Source organism: Bradysia coprophila (assembly GCF_014529535.1).
Source record: "Bradysia coprophila strain Holo2 chromosome X unlocalized genomic scaffold, BU_Bcop_v1 contig_45, whole genome shotgun sequence".
NCBI lineage: Eukaryota > Metazoa > Arthropoda > Insecta > Diptera > Sciaridae > Bradysia > Bradysia coprophila.
Window position 1 is genome coordinate 800,638 of NW_023503339.1, and position 25,858 is coordinate 826,495.

The 25,858-nt window shown below is 34.8% G+C and overlaps 1 protein-coding gene and 1 long non-coding RNA gene across 2 annotated transcripts in view; one reads left to right on the plus strand and one right to left on the minus strand.

Moving 5' to 3' along the window:
* The window catches only part of LOC119070042, a 162,670-nt gene extending 139,306 nt beyond the window's left edge, over positions 1 to 23,364 (plus strand). The window contains exons 9-14 of the mRNA XM_037174326.1: positions 11,888 to 12,016; positions 16,745 to 16,913; positions 17,547 to 17,818; positions 17,872 to 18,315; positions 20,665 to 20,775; positions 20,839 to 23,364. Coding sequence (XP_037030221.1) covers positions 11,888 to 12,016; positions 16,745 to 16,913; positions 17,547 to 17,818; positions 17,872 to 18,315; positions 20,665 to 20,775; positions 20,839 to 22,533 — 2,820 coding nt within the window. The 3' untranslated portion in view covers positions 22,534 to 23,364. The remainder of the gene's footprint in view (positions 1 to 11,887; positions 12,017 to 16,744; positions 16,914 to 17,546; positions 17,819 to 17,871; positions 18,316 to 20,664; positions 20,776 to 20,838) is intronic.
* On the minus strand, positions 4,631 to 13,708 carry LOC119070050. Its single transcript, XR_005086455.1, has 3 exons — positions 13,518 to 13,708; positions 4,734 to 4,743; positions 4,631 to 4,640 (listed from the first exon to the last, which is right to left on the minus strand). It is a non-coding gene; the product is annotated as an uncharacterized LOC119070050 (long non-coding RNA).
* Positions 23,365 to 25,858: the final 2,494 nt, after the last annotated feature.

The window sequence follows — 25,858 nt, forward strand, 5'->3', positions numbered from 1 at the left end:
ATGTAAAATAAAACAGCAAGAGCTGATCTCCCTTCAATAGCCAGTCCTCTTCTTTCGTTTTTTTTTCGGAGGACATGTTTCCCCCGTTCATGCATCGAATATGGGTTGCTTTCATTACGATTTCAAGGAGGTTTTTACCAGATCACCGAAAGGTTTGAGCACTCTTTTGAATTGGAAAGACATTTCGAAGTATCTTTCTTGGATTTTATTAGACGTTACATTGAGCCTATGACATGACATACGAACATGCCTATGACATTTTTACGTTTCTCAAGTTGACTGCGTACTAAAAGACGTCATTTTGAAAGAAACGTATATGTAACACAGATATCTTATCCAACCCTTTCTCGAATAATTCCCGCAACTCATCCAGAAAAACTTTCTGCACCACATTTTCGTTCTACTAAAACAAGCTAACCAGCAAACTTTCTCCTATTTCTTACCGAAACTTTCTGTTGGCAAAATACTGAATATCTTTTTAAGATAAAAACGAAACTATTACGGACAATACTGTTCCAATGTCAATAAGAAAACCAATTCTATTTCCAGTATATGTAATTTATATGAGGAAATTTAACCATTCATTGGTCGGGTGCGGACTGTATAATATACAATACCGAAACAATATCCAATAAAATTCACATAAAACATTACAAATCTCAAAAACAAATAAAAATCCGAAAACGGTATAACATCCCTCGAGGAAATGTAGTCATTATCGTCTATAACCAATAAAAAAAGTGGATCATTATATTAATATTCATGGTGCAGATAACCGAAAACAAAACCAATATATTGGCATTATATTATTTTATTTGGAAAATTTGCAAATTCAACAAATGTCTTTTGTACACACAGCCGAACTCATACCCATACACACAGCCATTGCGTATACGCATATTATGCGAACTCTATATAAGTACTTTATGTATCTATAATACCCCGTTTTATATCAAATGACAAACCATTAACTATGGTCCATGTTTCCCATCATTAACATAAAAACGTCATCAAAGTACAGATTACTATTCCAACCCACTAGTCTATCGTATAAATAGAGTTATCGATTGCAGAAACGTGCAAAATTTTCTTAATAAGATTTGTTTGAATTTATATACAACAATACGAAAGATGAGGCGGAGGCAGATAAAAACAGTTCCCTTATATCTTTTTTCCATGTCGCAACCGAAAAAATATGTCGAAAATATAAGTTTTGCTTGCCATTGTCTAAAACAATATTGAAGAAGAGGAACATCATCAACTCCTCGACTCAGATCGTATATGGGTAAGTGTGTGTGTGAGTGAGTGTGCTGCGATACTTTTCGTATAACATGAGGAAACAATATGCGAGGGGCAGTTTAAAACTTTTTAAAGTTGGGTCCATGTACAACACGAACTGACAATGTTCTTAGTAAAATAGACAATTACTGGGAGGATATGCATGTGCATAACAAAATGATCCCTGTTATGATTTTCCCTTCACAAATCCGTAAGAAAGTCGAAATCATATTGTCAGCAGCTTATTAGATAATTATAGATGGCATTGATGCCACTCACGGAACATTATGTCGTATGATGAATTATGTTTTCGTCGAACAATGATCGAATTCACTTCTAAAAGTCTTAGTATCAGATTCTGAGGATTTTGTTCTGAGTTACCCACGTTCAATCATCTTTTGGTAATGTTTGTTTTGTCTCTTTTTCCATCTTCAATAGTCACTGTAATTGGCGTGAATGAAACGAGAAGAAATTGCTTCAGTCTTAAACAATGGTATAGAGCTTTCACTCAGTTTTCCGATGTGTTTTGTTAGTTTTCTATGTTTATATCGAAGGTTGATGGTGGATATTGATATTATTTTTGAGGGTATAAACAAACAATCCGAAAAGAATAAACTTTTACAAAGATTTTCCTTTGTTTCCGATAAGAAAGGGTAGATTGATGGGATAAGTAGTAGTTTATGTTTTTTATTAGTAAAAGTTTTCTTGTATATATAACCGAATTACTCTTATTAGGTTTTGATGGATTTATGATTGCTCAATATATACCTTTTAACGAAGCCCGAACTTATCTAAAGGTTATACATTTTACCCCGCCCCCCAAAAGTCCATTCAAATTATAGTCTTTGAATCAAGATTTGTAATGCAATTGGCAGTTAACGAATTCGGCACCAAAAGGAATGTATAGTTTTTGTTAACGGAATAAATCAATAGAAATTAGTTGATTCGTGAAGATTGTGTAGTGTAGACATTGTTTGACTTGCCAATACCCTGGACAAGAATTAGATAATTTGATTGCTTCTTTATGACTGAACGCAAACATTGTCGACGTTATTTACTCAAAATAGAATAAATTGAGGATTTGTTCTTTCTAAAGAGGTCAAACTCAATTGTATTTTTGAAAGTGTGGTGGGTTAACAGTGTACAATATGGCCGTATATTTAGGTATATTTGCCAGGCGCCGGCCATTTTACATGCCAGCTTGTAACATCTGCGGAAGGAAAAATATCCTTTCATCGGTTTCACTTGGAAATTACAGAAGTAAAAATCCAAACGTAAAAAACTTCGAATTTCTGAATTTGTACCATCATAATTTACACAGCCGTTAATACCATCTGAACATCATATCTATCGATACATTTTAGTCACAACAGAACACAAGAAGGACTATGTTTTTGACTCTAAAAACTTTTCAATCAGCTCTCATGCCTAATGCTGGCTATTAGAGGCAGAACAAACTTTTTTTAGTACTGTTGAGTGGAGGGAGTTATTTTCAACAAGGCCACCATAATGCTTCCATATAGGCTTTCGTTTAAATTGACCAGAATAAAAGCTCTCAAACATACAACGGTGAAATGAAAATATATAAACGAAATGGAAGTTGCTGATAAAATGTGTATAATTCCAAAAACAGTTTGGTTCATAAACTTTTTTGATTGTGACTGCAGGCTCAAGTAATCATTGGTACATTTATAAGAATATTAGTCGAGAGTGCAGAGATGGACTGGCTACCAGGCGATATTACACAAAAAATCAAGAGGGCCGAAAAATTCAAACTTTGAAAAATTGCAAAAGCCTCGTGTGGTCAGTTTGAGTCTGTGTGGATGGTATAACTGACTTCTTAATTAAAATTTTCATAAATTTTCAATAAGAATAGGTCCAATGTATTTGAATGAAAATTCTCTAAACTGAGCACAAATTTCTTCATAACTTATCCTAACCCGATCGTCTTACAAATATGAGTCATGCAAATTTTAAACTTTTTACTTCCGTGTCGTTCTCCCATGCAAAATACAAAATTTCCCGTTTTAATGAAGATGGAATTAAAACGAACATGACCTGGATGAAATTCAATAGGCCGCCTTTAATTACCTTTATTGTTTACTTACATCATTAACTCAATCACAAAATACCGACATAAACTCCCCCTTTTTCCTTCGAAACTCGGCGTCGACACAAAACAATTTAAAACTTTCTATTAAGTCCTTCTTCTCGTGCTATTATATACCTACACGGACCCGCAGCAGGAGAGACAGTACACACCCGTTTCACAAATATCTATTCAAAATATAATCCTTTTTCAAATGGTGTTAATCCTCAATTTACATTTATTTTTTCAACCAAACCTAAATATTTTAAAGACAATGGAGCCTATAATATATAATACTCACACATTCACACACAGCACACCGGCACAAAATTTGTGACCAGCTGCTAAGCTTTCATTGTTTCTCTCATCTTTCATTCGCTCCACCAGGGCCACCCGTTCATCACAATAACAAAGTAAAATGTGTAAATGGCACAAAGAATGCAAAGTTTTCCGAAAAGCTTTCCCACTATCCGAAAGTCTAATAATATTTTTCATTTGTTTTCATATAAATTACGTTTTAAAATTCCAACAATGAAAAACAAGAGCAATGGTCGCGGCGGCGGCGGCGGCAGTATTATATAAATTTTAATTAAAAACATCACAAATTATGCCGCCTCTAATAATACAGCTTCCTTTTGTCTACCTATTCAAATGAGAAAATATAATTACAGCACTTTTATAATCTGGTCTTTTCTTTGTGCATACATACACTACATCAGACCAGACACTGACTTTCCATTCCAGTTGCGAGTGTTTTATATTATGTGTGTGTGTACATTTTATTTATTTATTTTTTTTGTATTCTAAAAACGTTAATTTAAATTGCCCACCCTTGGGTTATTCTTTACTTCTTCGCGTAGTACCTACAAATTTAACAAAAATTAAATGCTACAAAAAAAAACGATATGAGGATGTGTCATAGAGGGGGAAGTAGCTAGTGCTAAAAATGGTTAGGATATCTTCAGTAGAGACTGATTCAGTCTGGAAAAAGACTAGACGGGAAGCTGTGGGAAACAATCGGTATGTTATGGAATTTTTGTTATACGTGTTCATGTGCATTTCACACGTATTACATTATTTGTATGAGTGAACTAGCTGAAAAACCGCTGAAGCTCTTAGAGTTTTACTGTATTTTGCTGCAATTTTTTTATGTATTTACGAGACCTGTTAATGAGCAATACTACTTGGATTTTAGATAAAACATAACAACGTTACAAATTGGATTTTTCACTTTTCTTGAAAATATTTGTATCTTCAGTGTTAAACTTCGACTCTTCGTCACGAGAATTCTCCAGAAAAGTATCTATAGATTTCTAAGAATTGTGTTTACCAGCAGTAGCAGCAGCAATAAAGTTACGAAACGTACGAACAAAAACCTTATTTTCGTGTTTTTGTTTACATTGATTGTTTGATCGAAAAATTGAGTAAATCAACAATCAACGTATTTCTAAGAATTTATTTGGTTATCTGCTAGATTTCTTCGAAACCATATGGTCTTACATCTATTTTGGACCTGTCTTTTTAGCTCTGCTGGGCTTGGAGAAAATATAAATTGCATCCGAGCTGTACAAATTAGACTATGTTTCGAAAATTTCGACTTTGTCTTAAGCGGATAGAATTTGTCTCCAAATTTTTACATTTTTACACTCACCAAACCCACACAATACCAAAATATTATTTTGTCAACCACCAGAAAATTGCGAGGCCAAAACGAATATTGTTTTTTAAGGTTCACATTTCAGTAACTCTTACCCCGACGAAACAAACAGTGATATTCCCCTCGTTTAAAATGAGATGATAAGTAACAACCGAAAATTCATGTCCATTTTTTTCACTAGAACATTAAATTGAAATTTCGTTGAATTGAGGATAATCTTCTCGAGGGCTAACTACCATTTAGGTTTGGATTATTGCCAAAGTACTTGCGGAATGATCCACCTTAACATTTGCATATAATGCTCGTAAAAACGGAAAACTCCGTCCAGAAGTTAATATTTTTTTTTCACTCAGTTTTTCAGTTGTTTCATTACATCAATGCAAAAAGAAAACACACTCTCATCGAAACATACTTTTCTACTCTATGTACATGTTACTTAGAAACAGGTGTACTCTGTAACTGAATATAAGGACTAGACGAAAAAAAAACGCGGAGAGAAAAAACGACAAAGAAAAATTAAAATGGATTTAAAAGTGAATTAAGTTGTTTTAAGCACGAAACATTTTCCGTTTTTTTGTGTTTTTTTTAGATATAAGCGTAATATACAAGAGGATTTTTTCCCGAATTTTTTTATTTTATGTTTGAAATGAAGTTTTTTTTAATACTGTCTCTCTTCCATGGAACCCAAACTGGCATATTGTATGAGACAACGAAGACTATGGTTTACTCATCTTTATGACATTTTTGCTAAATAAATATTCCTGAATTATGGGGATGTGAAATTTATGTGAGGAAAAATGTGGGAATGTTTGATCGAAATATAGTATCTCTTACAATAAAGCGGAGTGGAAACGGGAACAAAATGGAATGGTTGAAGACGACGAATTAATTAATTTGAATTGTTTGGCTTGGCATAATGAATAAATAAATCGTTTTGACTAAAGTATCATTGTTTAATGGGTAAAAAATTGGTTCAATTGCATTGAAAAGAAAATGTTGACACAAGTCAGTTGAATACTGTTAATTTTGAGCTGATGATAGAATGTCACCTTGTTTTTTTTTTCAAGAAAAGCAATCATAAATAGAGAACTTGATGAAAAAGCAAGGGCTTACCGACTCGAAGTAATGATGACACACCACTACGAAATGTCTGAAAATGTTGAGTGAAAAGCTCGAGGAAATGGTCAAATTACGTCTCAAAATTTTTAATAGGTACCCCTCAAATAGCTAGATGTTGCGTTGATCTAAATTTATAACTTTAGCTGCCTAGAACAATAATTTCTCACTTATCCCTTTAGAGCATTTTTGTTTATCTCCTCTTGCCAAAATTGTAATCTTGACGTGTGGTCATTACGGTTCTCGTCTTCGGCTCGACCATCAATACCCACAAGTCTCGATAACATATTTGGCTAGACGTTCGTAACATTATATTATTGGGTATATTGTGTGTGTATTGTGGGGAAGTTGAAGTTTCTTTTTTTACATACAATGTGAAAACTCATTTATCATTCGGTTCAACCGAATTGGTTGCATAAATAACTAGTCTCATCAATGAAGGTTAAATTTATTTATGCTCTCAACAAGTAGCCCTAAAGTCTTAGTGACCTATTTTTTCGCCGAGACGTTCTCTAAATCGATTTTCACTATGCAGCCGCCATCATATCACATTTTTTGGCAAAATAAAGGAAAATGAAGTAGACAACATGATTTAAATTTTCTTCATTTGGCCACCATTGATGATCAAATTGTCAAAAAGTAAGGCGCTACGTTATACGATTCTCTAGCGCTGTTATACGATTCTCTAGCGCTGTTTTTTGCTCCGAAGATCGCCATAAAAGTGCACATTGTTTCACCGTACGTTCAACTGTTTTGGAAAAGCTTTAAAACGATTTTCAAAAGATAAAAAGACCGATTTTGCAATTGCTTAAATCTTGTTTTTTTTTTTTAACTTAAAATGTGCTAAAAATTTGATGGTATACAAGTTGCTTTCAATGCTATTTCATGCATATGAAAGAAGTGAAATATCACATTCTGATGGTAAATATTGGTTTTTGACAGAATGTCTCGTCTGTGCTGGTGGCTGTTGGAAGAACATACCTGGTACATTATTATATATAAATTTTGACGTGCACTAATGGACGCTTAATCCGAGATTTTTATCTGTCTACTGAATTTTATGTTTTCTTTGAAATTCCAACCGAACGAACGTTCTGCACAATATTATCCGAAGTAAAATGTAACAAAATTTCCAACTAAAATGTAATAACACACATTAACTCTATTAATCTAACACATGACCGTCACATACCCTTTCATGTAAACATAAGTTTTCCAATTTTCCCTTTTAGTTATTATTATTCGTTATGTCCACATTGCTCTGCTAAGATGTCCATTCCACATATACACATACATATAATACACATTGAGAGTCTTGTACAGCATCGAATTTAATTCGACGGAGAACGTATATATACACAGTATATAGGTACATTACTGGTCCACAGGGAATATTTTTTGTTTTTGTTAATTTGTTCATTTGAAGTTGTTGTCTGTATGTTTTCACTAGAAATGCGAAGAGAAAACTGAAAGTTTTAATACATCAACAAATTGTCGTCAAGTAAAACTTTTGAGCTTAGCGAAATGATACAGCGTCCATGAGTGTAACCTCTTTATGTTCGATATAACCTTTATGGACACATAAATATGTTTCATAAAATGTAAATAGCGAAAAAAAAATTCGACAAACTTTGGAAATCCGTTGCTTCAAAAAGGGCTTTGAAACTAAATTTCAATGGTTTTATTTTGCTTATTTCTATCAAGAAACTGCTTCGAACTTTGTAGTCTTGCTAATAGTCTTGAAGAAGAATCCCAATTGCCGTTCCAAAACTATTAAAGTAATGTAGAAATCAATATTATAGATTAATTAGCGCAACTCTATCTTATACTGTTGATACATCGGCTCATGCCATTTGCTCTACAGTTAATGAAGTGACGTTTTGAAGTGACGTTTTTTATAGGGGAGAATAGTGACTTCAATCTGATGACAGCACTAGAAAAGGGTCATACTTTGTGAATCATTCCTTACTTCTACAGATAGACTAGAAAATCCTTAGTAACTATGAAATAGGACCAATGGTCCTGGACCATGTCCCAGGACCAATAATTCTAATCTTCAGTTCCGATTTCGATTGTTTAATGTAAGTTCAGGGGAAAACAGATACAAGGATGGACGGACACAATTTCTGGTAAATTTGGCATCCATAGACACGAACATACGTTTTTCACTAAACATTACTTCGAACTCCATCAGTTACGAAAGACATATTACACCTATTGACTCCCAAGTCGTCCTTCGTATGAACTTAAGATGCAAACTTCATAGAAGCGATCATTTGCACCTCGACAAGCGAAACATAATTTCGTGTTTTTCTAATTTGTATTGACTACATGAGGCAAATATCTTTTTAATGTTAAAAGTAATGAGTTTGTTGGTGTGTCACGTAATTTTTGATCACTTCAACCCTATCGAAAGTATTCCGTTCTCAATTCATGTAATTTCTCGTTTTTGGTTAACCAAGATGATAACCGCACCAACCACCGTTGCCGTTTTATAATGTACAAGAGAAATGTTTCACAAATTTAAAATTAGTATTCTTTCCGACCATTTCACAGTTTAAACGATTCAATATTCTCGAACTGAGATCATGACTCAGTCGGGCGAATAATAACAGATATCGACTACAGCGTTTCATTCTCAGAAAACCGTTGTTCAACAATTTGACAATAAATTGAAAAATTAGAGCAAAATATTGGCCAGACTTAACACGTAGACAATTTATTTTTTCGTTTTTTTTTTCAAGTCTTTTCGATTTTTCATTCTTTTGAATGTTACAGGACGATTTAATGTATTGGCTATAACGAACCGTCACAGTAAAAACCGTATAAGACTCCGATCAGAGTGGAAATTGTGTAGTATCGGAAGATATTTATTTATTCGTAACACGTTTCCATTTTCAACAAATAGTTCTCTAAGTCTAAATCGATACATAACAGTAGTGTAAGCTTTTGTCTTATTATTATTTTCCGTCGGTTGCAATTAATTTGTAATTTTGTTATACGGTATTGATAAAATGTTAGCACATACACACGCACGAGAGATATCCATCGCATAAGTTATTTGGAATTTAAATCGCTATAAAGCTAGACGTGAAACTATTTCTAACAATAGTTTATTGGACGAAATGACAAAGTCTAAGAAACGAAGAGTTACGGAGAGTAAGCTAAAAACCGTTGACCTTTCTATGCGAAAGGGAAATATTTTCACACACCCGAAAAGGAATCGGAATATGTCGATGTCACTGACTGCAAACAGTACAACTTTCCTTGGAGATATCATGAATTACCACATACTGCCTTGTATAAGACTAACAATGTTAGTGCGGGCGTTGGAAATTATTGGGAAATTTCAAGTTTATGCAAATTTGCAATTGTTTTATTGTAATTGGAAGCATGCTACGAAATGCTATGGAATGTGACTGAAAGTCCTGAAAAATGATAGAATTTCGACTAAAATTTCAGATTTCATAGAATTTTTTATGGACTTTACGGATATATAATCAGCTTCTCCAACTTAAGTGTGAGTCTTGATTTTCCTATTTTGACGCGTACCGCTTTCTTCTACACAATTTTTAAGCCTCCGTCGATATTTTTCCCTCTGTGCTCACATTTGTGACGATCCATTTGCGACACAATTCTTTAAATACTTTTTTTTCAATACCAAATCTTCTTAACTTTGTAGGAGATTTTATGATTATTCTTCTCTCCAGTTGGTTCAATGCCCACCGATTTTTGTTTACAAAGTTTGTAAGAAAGTATAATACCAAGTTAAATATGGTAAGTGAGGTTTTTCCACGGAAATTAGTTAATTAACATTAATCCCGTTCCAGACCAAAAAATTTTCTATTTAATTGATGGAATGGAGAAAAAGATATTGCTTTTTCCTTCTCTTCCTCCCTCGATTTTTATCTGTCCATTTCACTACCTCTCTCTCACTCTCTCAGATGGATAAAACTTTATTTTCTACACTTTCTTGGAAATTTATTTGTGCAAAAATTTTCAAAATGAAATATAATTTATTTTGCATGCAAACTTTTACAGAAAGATATTGATAAAATGGATTTAAAAATTTCTTTTTATTCAATGCTCCAAAAGTGAAGAGAAAATAAATCACTTTTAAGTTTCCTGGATGGTGGATGGTTTTCAAAGTTCGCCCGTTACGTACATATCCTATAAATTTCTTTCTTTCTCTACGGCTATATCTTTATCATTCATAAATAAAAATATTTTTTCTCATTTTAATTCAATGATTGAATATCACGTCTTATTTTCACAACATCTTCCATCGGAAGCAATCTCACAACTTTGTTGAACGGAAAGTTTAGGGAAAAGAAGCAAGAAATGCTCTTTTTTCTTCGTGGCTTAATATCGTACGTAAGACACACAAGGGTCCCACTTGTCCATTTCTTCTTGGTGTACATTGGATGTCGTTCATAAAAGACGTTCCAAGACAACAGAAATTTGAGTTCATCGTTATATAAGATGGTCATACGGGCCCGTGGTAATGTCCTTGATAAGGTAAATGTTCTGAGCCAAGTCGCCATGAAGTCAAGAAAATCTTTGACTTAATTTATGCGGCCGGGGTAACAATTACATACCTAGTTTCTGATTAAGCACGTTGTATCGACTGACTTTCATACAATGTTTTATGCAACACACGAATCTACAGTGTGAAGACTTTTAACACATTATGATGTTGAGTTGCATAGTAACTATTTACTATCACGCTATTCAATTCATTTCAAATGAGACAACATTACGTGCTCTTGTATAGTCACAACGTAGATATCGAATGTGGCATGAATGAATGCATTGTACAACGACAACTTCGAATTGCAATTTTCTGGATGATCACTGCATAGACTCTATTACATTCAAACAACGGTCCAACGGTAGGGTTCCCAGACATACTCCGTTTAGAGTACATGTACTCTTTTTTGACATTGCGACTACTTTTCACCAACTTCGGCAAGCCCGCTACTATTTCATTGATTTTGTATTTTTCTACTGGGAAACAAAAGTTATTTGTGTATCAGTTTTGGACGATTGATTTTAGGCAATTTCGGAAGTTGTAGCCCGAACAGATACTCCAAAAAAATTGTCATGTAAGGAGCCGAAAACCAGACAAAAATCTCAAAACTCCCTCATTTTCGGCCCCGACACATGAAAAAAATATTTCAATTTATTTGTTAAAAAGTTAAAACTTTTTACTTAAATGATTGTTCACAAGACATATGGACATATGGAAGTGGTCAAGGAACACATTCTTTCAAAATTTCGGGACCGCTTTGAAATCTTTGATGCAAAGCTTATCTCGCAAACAACCAATTTGTACAACAAAACACCGGTATTATTTAAGTTTTTGGAACAATGTCTTCAATTGAAAAAATAACGGTCTTACAGTTAAGACAAATGATTTGAATTCTAAATCGAAGCCTGAAAGTAGAGCCCTAGATTTCAAGAGGTGAACTACAAACGTTTTCGGTTATCGTTAATAAATGCTCGTAAATTCTAATGCATTAAAGCGTCAAACGATGGTAAAACTTCGTCCGAAAGGAGTTAGAATACAATTTTTTAATGGTTTTTTCCTGTTCTGACGATTGTACTCTTTGTGCTCTTTTTCAAGTCAGAAATGTACAATAAACTAACCCAAATAAAATATTTCGCAAACATTTTGCTATAATTAAATGAAGAAGGCGAAAACAGGAGGAAGAAAAAATCTAATTTCATAAATTTTCTATTTCCAGCATTATCGTGGATCCCTTAAGTCATTAAATACTGGCATTGTCACCTTATTAAATTATGGAAAACATGTGCCACCAGCTGTTTCACATGTCACTCTTGCACACGAAATAGGCCACAATTTCGGATCACCGGTAAGTAAAAATCTATAAAAAGAAAATCCACATTACAAAAACAACTACAGTGGTGAAGCGAAAATATTCTATATGGGGAGAGAGCACACACAAATTCACTTACGAAAGCCCGACAAAGGAATACTGATGTCCAATATAATGAAGAAAACAGAGAAATCCCTTTTAATAATCAGAAGTAGTAACCACAATATGTCACCCTTCACACATTATCGTACTTATTGTATACACTACACTCGTTTGCTGCGGGACTAAAGGAAGGAAGAAAAAAAAAGGACGAAGAGGCGAAAGAGGGAACGAAAAAAAACACACACACAGAGAGAGAACAACAAAACTAAAAATTAAGAGTCCCTATTTTATAAAGACATTACACTGAAAACATGCTCTCGTGCACATTCACACAAACATAATGCAAATTTTACAAAAAGCTTTTATCTGACGGCTTGGATGTCCTTCCAAATGAAAATATATCCAAAAATGACAAAAGGAAAAGTAAACAAAAGCACTCTTGAATGGCGTTTAAGTAGACCCCGAGAAACACACAGATAAATTAAAGGTTTTTAATATACACGTAAACAAAAGACGGAAAGGGCGCCCGCCATAAGAAAGGGACAATTAAAACCCAAGTGCCATGTACTTGAAATCCCTGTTTACTATTATGGAATTAGAGCAAGTGTATGGTTACCGTACAGTTATAGAGGTAATTTTGTGTATATTGTGATTGTGATGTGCATATATTCAGAGAGATTGTCAGTTGGTGTGGTATTATGTTCTATTAATAAAGGCTTCAATGTCTGTTAAGTCTGTAAAGTATTATATTCACAACCAACCGTATTGTACATTTTGTTGCTTTTCGAGTTTCATTCGAATGTTTTTGTCGACTTTTCAAATTCGGTTACGTTATTTCTGGTAGCCAACACTTATGGTTTCCACATTTTCCTTTTGACTTCGTGTTGGGGTGTCAATAATGGAATTACCAAACTGGAAATGTAACTCTATAAATTTGTGTTACGGTCGGACGTTTCCATTTTCAACTTCCATTTCGCCATAGTAACTTCTGCAATTCCATATTGCATAAATTATAACAAAAAACTTTTTTGTTGTTAGTCAAGTTTTTGGAGCGATTGTTTGCGAACTTTTACTATGGACAAACAGAACCGAAGAAAACCGATAGAAAACAAAGTTTTCTTCATTTCATTCGAGTATCAATGTCCACGTCATCGAATGGATAGATCTTTGTCTACTCTTATGTGAGTTACAGTCAAATACATGAGAACGGAATAATGCAGTGATTAACTTTCATTTTTTGCATTGTAACCAAGAAGGTTAAGAAGCACTTAATCTGTCGCAGATGGCAAGCATATTAACAGTTTTACTATTCAAACTATTACTTCATTTGATCGAAGATTTTCAAAAATCATGAATCTTTTACTTTATTTGTTTGGGACATGTTTTTTGCTATATAAGACCTAATTAGTATCAGAGCTTGTCAACTGTATTGTACTAGGCCCCACCTTATGCGTGGGTCAGGTCCCTTGACTGGCTGACTGATATTTTCTCAATAGATTTTTGTAATTGTTGCAAAAATATCATAGATTGATCTTGATCAAAGTAGCTCTTTGTCTTGTTTTGTCATAAAGTGTTCGCTCCTTTTATTTTATTGAAAATAAAATTTCAGAATAAACAAAGGGAACTTATTTCCAAGGTTCTGAACCTTGCTTATTTCTACATTTTCAAACAAAAGATGCTTCGATATTACTATGTCTGCTAAAAGACGCTGTAATGAGGACGTATTTCTTGCTAAACTCTTGAATAAAATTAAACTCGTGTGAATACGGCCCTCGCTTCGCTCTGGCCGCAAAGTCCACACTCATTGAAATTTTCTAGATTATAAGACTTTTTTAGCAAATAATTCTAAGAGAATATTTTCGTTCGACAAAGTTGTCAATCGAATCGGCGTAGCTGAATGTTTCAAATGAAACGGCAAATATTTTTGATGTTCTACTGAAAATTGGCCATATTTGCTTATGAATAAGGTATGCAACTCGTGTGATTACGGCCCTCGCACTCGTTCATTTTTTTTTCTAGCATAGACAGAAAGTTTTTAGCCCGAGTAATTTCAGTACAAACGTTTCTGGAAAGCTGTCGAAAATTACTCCGTATGATAAGTAGACTATATAGATAGACAGATGATCTGGTTACCCTCACGAATTTCATTCTTAGTCGAATAATTTTTTTTAATCGGTTGAGGATTACTCAACCTATCCTATCCTATCCTATCAAGCGACGAGACAAAAATTCTTTTGGGAATATCTCTCAGATCAATCGTTCGGTATAGCCTATCCTCAAAATTAACCTCAGGAATTTAATTCCCCCTCGAATAAAAAGAAGTTTTTGGAAATCCGTTAAGAATTACTCGAGTTATCGTGTTATCAAGCGACAAGACAAAAATTCTTTCAAGAATATATCTAAGATCATCCGTCCGTTATAGCCCATCTTCGAACATAACTTCAGAAATTTAATTCCTCGTCGAATAAACATTTTTTTTTAAATCTGTCGAAAACTACTCGAGTTATCGTGGAATCAAGCGACAAGACAAAAATTCTTTTGAGAATATCTCTAAGATCACCCGTCTCTTCTAGTTCATCTTCGAACTTAACCTGAGGGATTTAATTCCTCGTTGATTAAAAAAAAGTTTTTGGAAATCCGTTTAGAATTACTGAAGTTATCATGGCATCAAGGAATGAACAAAGTGTGAAAAACATTTTCTGTATTTAAGGTTTTTGGTCATACATTCCATCAACGCACTTCAAGCAAAAGTGGTACTCTTAATAGGGTACTGAAACTTGACAGTGCTCCATACAAAATTTTACACTGTAAAAAGAGTGGGGATAAAATTTCATACAAAAAGTACTCTATTTAGCAGCTGTCATTAATAGCACTTTTGCTTGAAGTGCGTTGATTCCATGTATTTTCAATCATAGTAGTGAACATTGTATGACAAACATTTTAGAGTGTTTATCATTCGTAAGACCCATGACTTTCAGTCAAGGGAATAATTTTTCCGCTTCCAAGTATCGCGAAATATTGTATAAAGAGTGTCAAATTGTCAAAATTGTCCCATTTAAGATCCAAATTAAATCATTTAAAACAGATTGAACTCAATATTGAAAGTCGTTAAGTTCTGACCAGTTCCAGTCGCATTTTCCAGCTTGCTTTGTTTACTATCATGATAACACAAGGCATGACGCGAGTCCATACTACAAACGTTCAATCTTTTTTTAAGAACGACATAGGTTTCTTCCAAGGTGAGATGAAATGTCATCCATAGAGCCTCAACACTATTAACAATGCAATTGTCAAAATAACAAAGAAAAATAAGTTGTGGTTATGGTTCTATGTATGACATTGGTTCTTGTTCGGGTCATTTGTTCGGTTTAACCGTTGCTTGGACTAAATCAGTTATCGTCTCATACCATGACAGAATAAAAACTGAAAATTTCACAGGATGACCATCTAGTCTAGACAATAAGAACGTCAAAAGTTTCTGTTAGATTAGGAAAAGCCTCCAAAAAGGAATAAAAAATGTAACTGGGTTCCTTGCGCATGTGTCAAACGCTCTTGTTTTCCATTAGACAATTTCATTTTAGCTCCATTTCCGTCGAAAAATTTTGCGAATAGCTTCTGAAATGCCATGACCACAAGCTGTTATCAAGTGTCACGGTTCCCAATCACAAGCAAATTAATGCAACATGTTTCCGCATAAGCTTTGCGGAATTGTGTCTTTCATAAAATAGAACATACTGAACAGAAACTGCCTTTTCAGACAGCATAAACCAAAATTGAAAACCTCTTCTATTTCCATTGTTTCCATTCAGACTGAAAATTGATAAGGTTCAAGTAGTACATAGTGCATTTAGATTTTATTTGAATACGTAGCCACTTTTGCAGCTAATTCAATATTTTACAATAATTATTTCATTTGTTTTACTTCTGAAACACAAATATCAGCTCTGGTATGGGGGCTTTAAATTAAAATATTTTCGTATTCAGCATGTTCGTTTAATACATTTTAATGCCACCCTTTTCCGTTTGACTAACATTAAAATCTAGTTTATGTTACGTTATATATGTACGTACAGATCTATGAGGAGCAGAGCTTTAAAACTACTCGAATCGTATCAAAGCATCAAAATGGGCATGATAATTTGCACAATTTCATAAATTTTATGAAAACTGAAAACCGATTTCATTTAAATTAATTACATTTTGCAACTTCAAGAGTATTTTGTACAATTAATTTCGCTGAAATTAAAATAATTCTGCGGTGGAAAGACTTTTGTAGTTAAATGAAAAGTCTCGTATTATTAGCGCCGAATTGAAGAACATTTAATTCGTCTTTGGTTTAAAAAATCTTTGGAGATCGCGAACAACGATATCGGAAGATGAACAACCACTTCGATCAAAAAAAAACCAGCTGACAATTAAAACTGCTGACAATGATAAATGTTCCTATTCCACGGTGGAATTTCCACCTTAACTGCATTTACCTCAGACTCATGTACACAGTACCATCACGAATTCTGCTCCCACAAACATCTAGACAACAGAAACATTCATCGAGTTGTTTGCAATGTCTTTGGGGTTCGTTGATTCGCGAACATTTTACTGATTAGATTCCATTTTCCGATTGCTCATTCTCTAAAACTCAAAATTATTTTCATTTTTCAGCACGATCCCGAACAATGTACACCGGGCGGAGAGGACGGAAACTACATCATGTTTGCGCGGGCCACATCTGGCGATAAACGAAATAATAACAAGTTTTCGCCATGTTCGTTGAAAGCAATCGAACCAGTGCTGAATGCAAAAGCACGAAGTGCCAAAGGCTGTTTTACCGGTAATTATTGTTGGAATAAAAATTCTTTTGTTCACAAACTAAAGCATTTGAAATTATTGTTCGATTTATTGTGAGAACCGAACAGTTTATGGTCGATGGTTATGTACCTAGTATTTATAAAGACGTATGCATTTCGTTTTTAGTTTGCAAAATGTTCTTTTACGCATAACACATATCTAAACGGTCAGTTATCACTGATTCTAAACGGTCAGTTATCACTGATAAAAATTTGCCTCTTAACAAACTGCACGGAACAAGTCCTACAAAGTCAATACTACGATGTACCGTAAATGAATTCGACTGAAACTTTATCGATGATCTTTTGTGCGGTGTATATAAATAGCGGATATTGTAAATGAAAATCGTGTAATAGAATTCCATCCCCCCAAGTTAATTAAATTTTTAGAGAAAATTAAATGATTAAATAAGCGTTTTTCCGCGGAATTTATTAATAGATTACATTCCGACCAGCGATTCACGTTCTCTAATCGCGTAATTAGAAAAGTTACTTTCAAAAGCACAACGCGAATAAGAAGTAGAAGAAGAGGAAAAACGACGAAGGAAAAAAATTGTTTCTTCTCATTATTCTCGTTAATTTATTCTCGGGGTTTTCATTCAATTTTCCATAAATAGAACCACAGCAAGCGATTTGCGGAAATGGGGTGGTCGATCCTGGTGAACAATGCGACTGTGGTTGGGAAGAAGACTGCAAAGACAAATGCTGCTATCCAATGTCTAGACATCCGAAATTGGACGAAAAACCTTGTACGTTAACGCCGAGAGCCAAATGCAGTCCGTCACAAGGTCCATGCTGTACCAATGAATGCGCTCTCAAATTTGGTGATAAATGTCGCGATGACAATGGATGTCGTGATCCTAGCTATTGTGATGGAAATGCACCAATGGTAAGACTATTCTTCGAAGAGCAAACTCACTTCTAACTTTCTATCACCAACAGTGTCCTCCATCAATCAACAAGGCAAATAAGACGATTTGCAATAAAGAATTTGTTTGTTACATGGGTGAGTGTACCGGCTCAATATGTTTGGCATACGGCTTAGAATCGTGCCAATGTATACCGGGGCCAAGCGATCCGAAAACGAAGGCTTGTGAACTGTGCTGTAAACTGCCGGGCGAAGACAGTCCATGCAAGAGTTCATTTGAATGGAACGAGGTTCCGTTTGATGTTCCCGATATGTTTGCGAAGCCGGGGACTCCGTGCAACGATTACAATGGATACTGTGATGTATTCCAAAAGTGCAGGGAAGTGGATCCGTCTGGTCCGTTGGCCACACTACGCAAGCTGCTGTTGTCCGAAGAGAGTATAGCATCGTTTAAGAAATGGATGCAATCGAATTGGTATACGGTGGCGTTGGTGGTGGTGGCAGTTATTGTTCTACTGGTAAGTTTCTTGTGGGGTGTGTGTAGGTGCCTAAACAAATATTTATTCGAAATATCCAATTTTCTTACGTTCCGTAAATTGAATATAAAATGGAAAAACATTTTTACTTTTGGGGTTACTCTTTCATCAAGAATATCCAGTGTTTAATGTATCGTTTGGGTAACATACCCAATGAACCGGACCAGTTTTGTAAGTTTTCGTTTAAATATAAAATCCGAGAGAAACGTTAAATGCTTTCATAAATTTTTATTTTTGTTTGTGTATCGCCTGCCTCTCCTTAACCTTTCTATTATGTAGCGCTCATTGGATACCCTCTATAATGTTGGAGTGTATTGTGTATTTTGATAGCATTGCAACGCAACAGATATTCACACTTCTGTTTTGCCAACGTATGTAATACGTTGTATCTATGTATATGACGGTATAGGGTGGATAAATTAGTACTTTTTTAGCCTTGCAGTCAGTCGAATCGAGTTTGCTACTTATTTTGTGCTGATTATTTTCATCAGATTTCTACAAATGACTAGTTCTGGATTTCTGGATTTCATTTCTGTCGATTACATTTGACGTATCAGCAGTGTGTTTGTATGAATAGACCAGCTGATAAACTTAGCCACAAATTCGATTGAAATTTAACTGTTTTGTGAAATGATTTGATAACAATCGTTACATCAATTGATGAGCTTGGAATCTGTTTAACTTTCTTCAACAAGACTGATTTCCGAACGTCTTTGGCTTACCCCTACATTGATACATTTTGGCAGGATTGTATGGAGAGTAACGTAGTACATCTGCACTAATTAGGCTTGGATGTATTGTGGGTTCGGTCATAGAACCAACATCGTACTCGAAAAAACACAAATCAAAAAGATTTCCCAACAACTTTTGAACCACCCTAATGTCACCTTTACCTACTATCATCCGCCGAATTTTTTTTTGTATAGTTTTGCTAGATTGGACTCGGTGGGGGGCTATTAAGAGCGGATATTGTGCGAGAATAATAATATATTTTGTTTGAAAGCGTCCAATGTTCACACCTTTTTATTTACGTCGGGGAGGTTATAACGTATGGCTATTGCTTTTCCCTTGACTTATTTATTCAGTTTCATTATTACGGGATTCTGCGGTAAAAATGTCGTATAAAATTTTTTTTTTCTTTTGTTTGAATTTCCACAAACGTTTCCGAAGAGATAAAACTGTGATTTAAGGCTAATTGGATGTCGAGCTCTTTTATAGTGTTTAAGGATACATGTGTGTATGTGTGTGTGGCTATGTTGTGGGAACTTATTATATGGGACACATTATATTCGAATTCAGTTTAATGGGCAAATAATACATGACTCGCATATTGTGCGAACTTTTATGATATGGAATTAGCCTTTAGGTATAGTTTTTCCTACTTTATTGATGTCGAATCAGATGAAATCTCTAGGCTATATGTTAACAGATCTAAATCAATGGAAAAGAGTTTTTCATTCAATTAATTTAAGTGATAAAGTGGTATTTAGACTCATCTCTATGTAGCTTTGATATCAAATGCTCGTAAAACTCTGCTAATATTCCTATATTCATCGTTCATAGTTCATCGCCCATCATGACTCAATTCGATAAAAAATTAATATTTTCATTCAATTGACCTATTACTTAAAAATCGACTCAAATAAAGCCAAAGGGCAGATTTGCTTAATGTGAAGAAAATGTAAATTGTGAAGCCCAACAAGCAGAGACTATTTTTGGGATAACATTTTCCCGTTTTTTCTTCCAAGTTTTTTCAAATTCTCAAAAAAAAGGAAATTGGGAAAATTACACTAGCGGAAAAGTGAAATGAAAAATATTTTCCGATTTACGCGTTGTTGTGGTTTGTAATTGTTTCTTCATCAATTTCGCTTGCCTGAGAAAAAGGCTGCAAATAAAAGTCTAAATCTCTCCTGAAGTTTTGCATTGCCTAATTGGAAAGTAAGTGTCTGACAAATGCATAAGTTTCAGACATTTTCCAAATTTTCTCTATACATTTTGTCGTTTGGAGAAGGAGGGGTCTGAAGTTTCACTAACGAACTTTTTGAATGGACCCTTACACTTATCGATGCTCGACTTCTAGAGCATGGTTCAGTTCATCAGTTCACTATCCAGTGTAACAAACCAGAAGGCATTACAATCTGATATTAGCTTTGCAAATTTCTATCTCCATCCAAAGGTAGAACATGATTCCGAATCGATTTTTTAAGCAGTTTGGTGGATGTAAATGTTCGTTTTTTGTGGAATGCATCATCTTTCCGATCGAGAAACTATCACATATCGCTAATTTTTACCACGGTCTCATCTCCTGATTCATTAATCTTTTGTTTTCAGACCTTAAGCACAAAACTTTTGGGAAAAGGAACGAGCTTGAAGCAGAAATCTGTTACAATAATCCATAGTGCCACAACGGAAACGGTTCGTCTTCCAGATGACAATAATGGGGTAAAATATTCTTGTTTAAAAACATAAACATTTCAACACTCAATGGCCCTTTTATCCATTCAGGTCATCGTTCACACAGCAATACGGACAAAAGTTCCATTCAAGAAGAAAGTTCGAGGCGAGCGTTCCAATAAAATTAAAACAAAACCTGCGACTGCAACGAAATCGGAACCAAAACAAACAAATCAAATTCCAGCTACTAGCGCCGTAACTAGCAGCAAAGTGTTCAAACGCCAAACCAGCAACGTAACTGCCACCGGTGACAGTCCGAAAAAGGTGACAAAGAAAAAGAAGAGAGTATCAGCGCCGGTGGTTGACGAGGATCAAAACAAAGCACTGACCGAACCAGCGCCGATCAAAACAAAGAAATTGAAAAAGACAAAGTCCAAACACAAGGAGATCATTGACTACTCGAAACGTTCCGAAAATCACTCAAATACGTTTGGCAAGGTGCACAAGTGGTTGCTCGAATCGCCAATTGCTTCTCAACCGCTGGCTGAAGTCGAGCACACATCCAAAGTGCGAAATATGATGAGCAAGTCGCAATCAACGCCCGAACGACTTGCTCCGCGTTCACCGAAAAAGGTCAAGTCACTGGGCAATTTAAATGACAAAGTGAAGCTGCAGGTAGTGTATAAGCCGCCATTTAAATTTAGTCTCAAACTTTCAAAAAATTCGGCTGTGAAAACGAAAGTCATTGGAGCAGTAGGACGAAATAAGCGTAAGGTACGTGCGGATAAGCATCGAGATGTTACAACTGTTGGTGCTGCAGAAGCGCCGAAAAGCAGTAGACGAACGGCTCTGTTGATTCGAACTGCAATGGACGTGGATGAGAGCCACAATCCGTCAACCTCAACACCGAAGACCAAACAAAACGGCGAAGATGTGACCGACTCAACGTACGAAACGTTAAATACGAACGGAAATGACGGTAACACTGTCGCTCCGGTTTACGAAAATGTGATGGTCGGGGCAACGGGTCGCAGTAGTGACGGTAATGTGGAACCGATAAATTCAGCCACATTTCGCATTAACAAAAGCGTGAGTGGATCGAATCTCAATAAGCCACAAGTAGTTAGCTCTAATAGCAATAGCTCTAAGCCAAATAAAAGATCGAATCAAATCGCAAACAGTAGCAAAGAGTTTAGGAGTAGTTCAACAAATTTGTTGGCATCAGCAGCCAGTTCATCACAGAATCTAGTTCGGTCGAGTACAACGAATTTAGCAAAGAACAATAGAAGTAGTTTTGATATGAAACGAGGCGCTTATGATTTAAGTAGAAGTAGCACAACAAATTTAAGCAAAGAACATCGTCACGGATCTCAGTTAAATCTATTGAAATATCGCGGCGGCTCCAGTAGTAATTTAACATTCGACGATATCCAACCGCAAAGTCGCAGCCGCAAAAACAGCACCAATTTAAAAGCGACCGATTCATCGTCAAAAACTAACATTCCGCGAATACCAAGCAATTCCAATCTGAAACTGCCATCGTTGCACCGGGGCAGCATAAACAATATACCGCGCGCCAGCTTAAATATCCATTCGAAAATTGCCGGCCCGCCGTATCAGGGACAATTTTCGGCCAAGCAAAATGGATCGCGTGCCGATCCGAGTGGTCGACCACACACTACAGACTGCAGCGAAGCGAAACGGTTCGAGTGGCCCGACGGTTTGGATAAACTTACCAATACCGATGTTCCATCCGATATGGAAGTAATGGTTTCGGATGTGGAAAATTTAGTTAATCATACATAGCAATAGGAGGAGACGTGTGCGCAGTCTGTTCGTAAATAAAATGTTGTTAGGTTTTCTTTTTAAGAATTTCTTCGCTTCTTAGTGTAGCTACGGTCGTTTAAAAATTTCGATTTGCCTAGCAATTTTATCCCAATGGATTGATGGAAGTATTCGCGTTGCACAATGACGTCCGACTGTTGCGCACTGTTTATGTAGGTTTACGCGCTATCGTGATATATTTTGCGTGTTAAATGAAGTGTTGATGGTCGTTAAACGGTTGCCAATGGGTAAACATTGAACTCTATTTCCTCTCTATACATCGTGAGATGGATTGTGGGTCAAGAAAATTTTTCTGTTGTCCAAGTGTAACCTCGCTACGCTCTGGCCAAAAATGTCACACCTAAAATGAAATTTCCAAATTTTTTCTTCCCTCAGTGAACAAATAACTATTGACGACTCGTAGACTATTTTAGTAAACCCAAAATAATATTCCGCTAGACTAAACAAGACGAGACAAGACATGCCAGACAATGACAAAAAAGGTGGGTTCGTAGAGAAACAATTTGTTGAAATCTTAGATGGAAGACAAAACAAAAAACGGATTTTTTTTTCTTCAGAGAATTGTAAATTATCTCAGATGGCCCTTCAGACGAACCATGTTGATAAATTCTATTGTCTGTCAGTCATTGACATCAATTTGCTAATTAATTATTTCCATTTTGATGGAATGGGATAACGGATAATTGTTCTATATATTATCCAAATCCATTAAATCATTAACTTGGAATAATCAATTGATTTTACAGACAAAAGCCGGAGATGCAAATTTATTGGATTAATTCGAATTTAACACACACAAAAAAAGTGGAATTGATATAATGGAAATTATAGTGAATCAAGAGTGTAAAATATAAATTTCTGTTTTGTCTGAAAAAAATAAATAAAATAATTAAATGTAACGATTACGAACAAAACAAATCGATGAATGTCTGTCCAACAATAACATCAACAAAATTACAAAATTATTAATACATTCAGATGGAAACTTTCATTTAATTTATGGTCCAAATCGTTGATGGCATTTTTTATGTGGCCAAATTGAATTCATGATTTTGTTCTTAATTTATAGTACTTGGGGAGAAACAATTCAAAAGTCGAAGACTATTCTGCATAGCAGATTACGTCCTTGTTTGGAATTTTTTATTTTGCTACGTGTGGGGCAATACAGTTCTTAGCAATTACGACAGGTGTTTGACTCACTAAGCTGAATTTTATCGCTCATATCAATAAGTAATGACTTATTTTCTGAAAGTACAGTGAACAGAGTGGTTTTGCTCGCAGCACCTCATGTAAATGAATTGATGATATTTGCCGCAATTTCCACTTCAATGTGGCTTCGGTAGTGAAGTGTGGACATAGTCATAAAGAAAATATACAAATGTCCAACTCGCTCAACTGTCGTAAGAATAAAAATTATCAAACAAGGTTGTAATCACGGCAAAGTCAAATAAACCAGGCAGAAGCGATTCATTTTTTAAACGTCAAATAAGGCACCTAATACACTTCATGAAATTGAACACTGACAACAATTGAATTAATTTCATTCTTAAAATATAAGACTAAGAGATAAGTCAGGTCCCTAGTCAAATCAAGCGCTCCTGCCTGGAGTTTTTCAGTACAAATCCTGATTAATTCAACCAGCCTTAGGACTTGGTACTAGTACGAAATTATTCTTATTGCAAGGATAGCTACTATATTCCAAGAAAGTTCGATTTTTATACTCAGTGCACCAACTTTTTTATGTGACTTTTGCAACTTTTTAGTGTACGCGTTGCAAAGTTAAGTCATGCAAATTTACGCCAAAAGTCCACTTAAAATTCAAAAAGGAAAAAGTGACGACCTACGTCAGGGAGCGTTAATCACCTCATTCTCATTTGTACGGCTGTATGCTTAAAATTCAAATTCATTGGCACACTTACGACTTTAATACCAATTAGAAAACCTTGAACATTTGTGCGAGTGCGAATACGTAAAGAGCCCATTTGTGACTTACCTTATATATACTGAGTCGAAGCCAGTGATCCCTTCCCAGTACAAAATATTTGAATTCAAGATAGAAGGTAAATTAAATTTTATCTTTGAAAAAACCTAAATTTGACTACAACTTAATTGCATTCATTATTCACCGAGGTATTTTCGCCAGTATTGCTTGGCTTGGGACAAATCTAGGACGAACAGAATGATTTAAAAATTTTCGAATGCAACCCCGACTGTTTAACACATCATTCTTGACCGTATCATAAACAGTAACATCCCGAGTATAATAGAAATAAAATTTAAGTTTACCACACTCACACGTAATCCATTCCTGATAATAATAAATATGTTATACGATAAAATATTAACAACAACAACACGAGACCCATTAAATCATATCATAAAAAAGAAATAATACAAAAACTGGAAGAAAATGAAACAAAACAATTAAAACGAACAAGAACATGAAATGAAATCTTTATTTTTCGATAAAATATTCCCAACTGTAATTTTCCATTTTTGAACAACAACAATAAATTGTGAAATTATCAAGCGATTTTAGATTTAAATTTTGTTTCGTGGGTGGTAATCGATTCAATTTTATTTTAACATTTAATTAACACTCACAAATTCGTTTAAAACTACGCAAAATCTCTTGAGCATAAGATCCAAGATGTTTCAATGTACTATAAAAAAAACGACACAACTTTATATGGGTGGGTGGAAAAAACCATTTTCACGGATCATTTCGAAATATCAAAATATTCTTCGCTACAGTGAACGACATCTCAAATGTCTCACTGTCATTTTTTTCAGAGAATGTCATTGTGAATTTGCAATGACACAATAAAATTCTCAGAAAAATTTGACAGTGAGACATTTGAGATGTCGTTCACTGTAATGAACAAATAGTTATTTACATGACTAGAGATAAAAAGATAAATAGTAGAGTTTTCGTGTGAACTTTGTTGATCCGAGGCGAAGCCAAGGTCAATAAATAGACTTTTTATCTCTTGTTATGTAAGTAACTATTGATTTTGTTGAAAAAAATGATCATCGAGAAGTGCTACATAGAGTGTCTTTTTTGAAAACAGTCAAGGTTATAAGTCATTAATTTTCAAGAAAATAAACTTCCCGGCAATAGATGATCGAACACCAAAAGAACAATGAAAGTTTGCCCAAATGATCTATGGAAGATTCTGCACAAACCGTAGGAGCAGAGATTTTGATGCAAAAATTAAATGTTATTTCAGCCCGCCCTAAGTGAAGTTAAACTATGCGATTTAAAGGATTTTGCAGTCAATTTGTG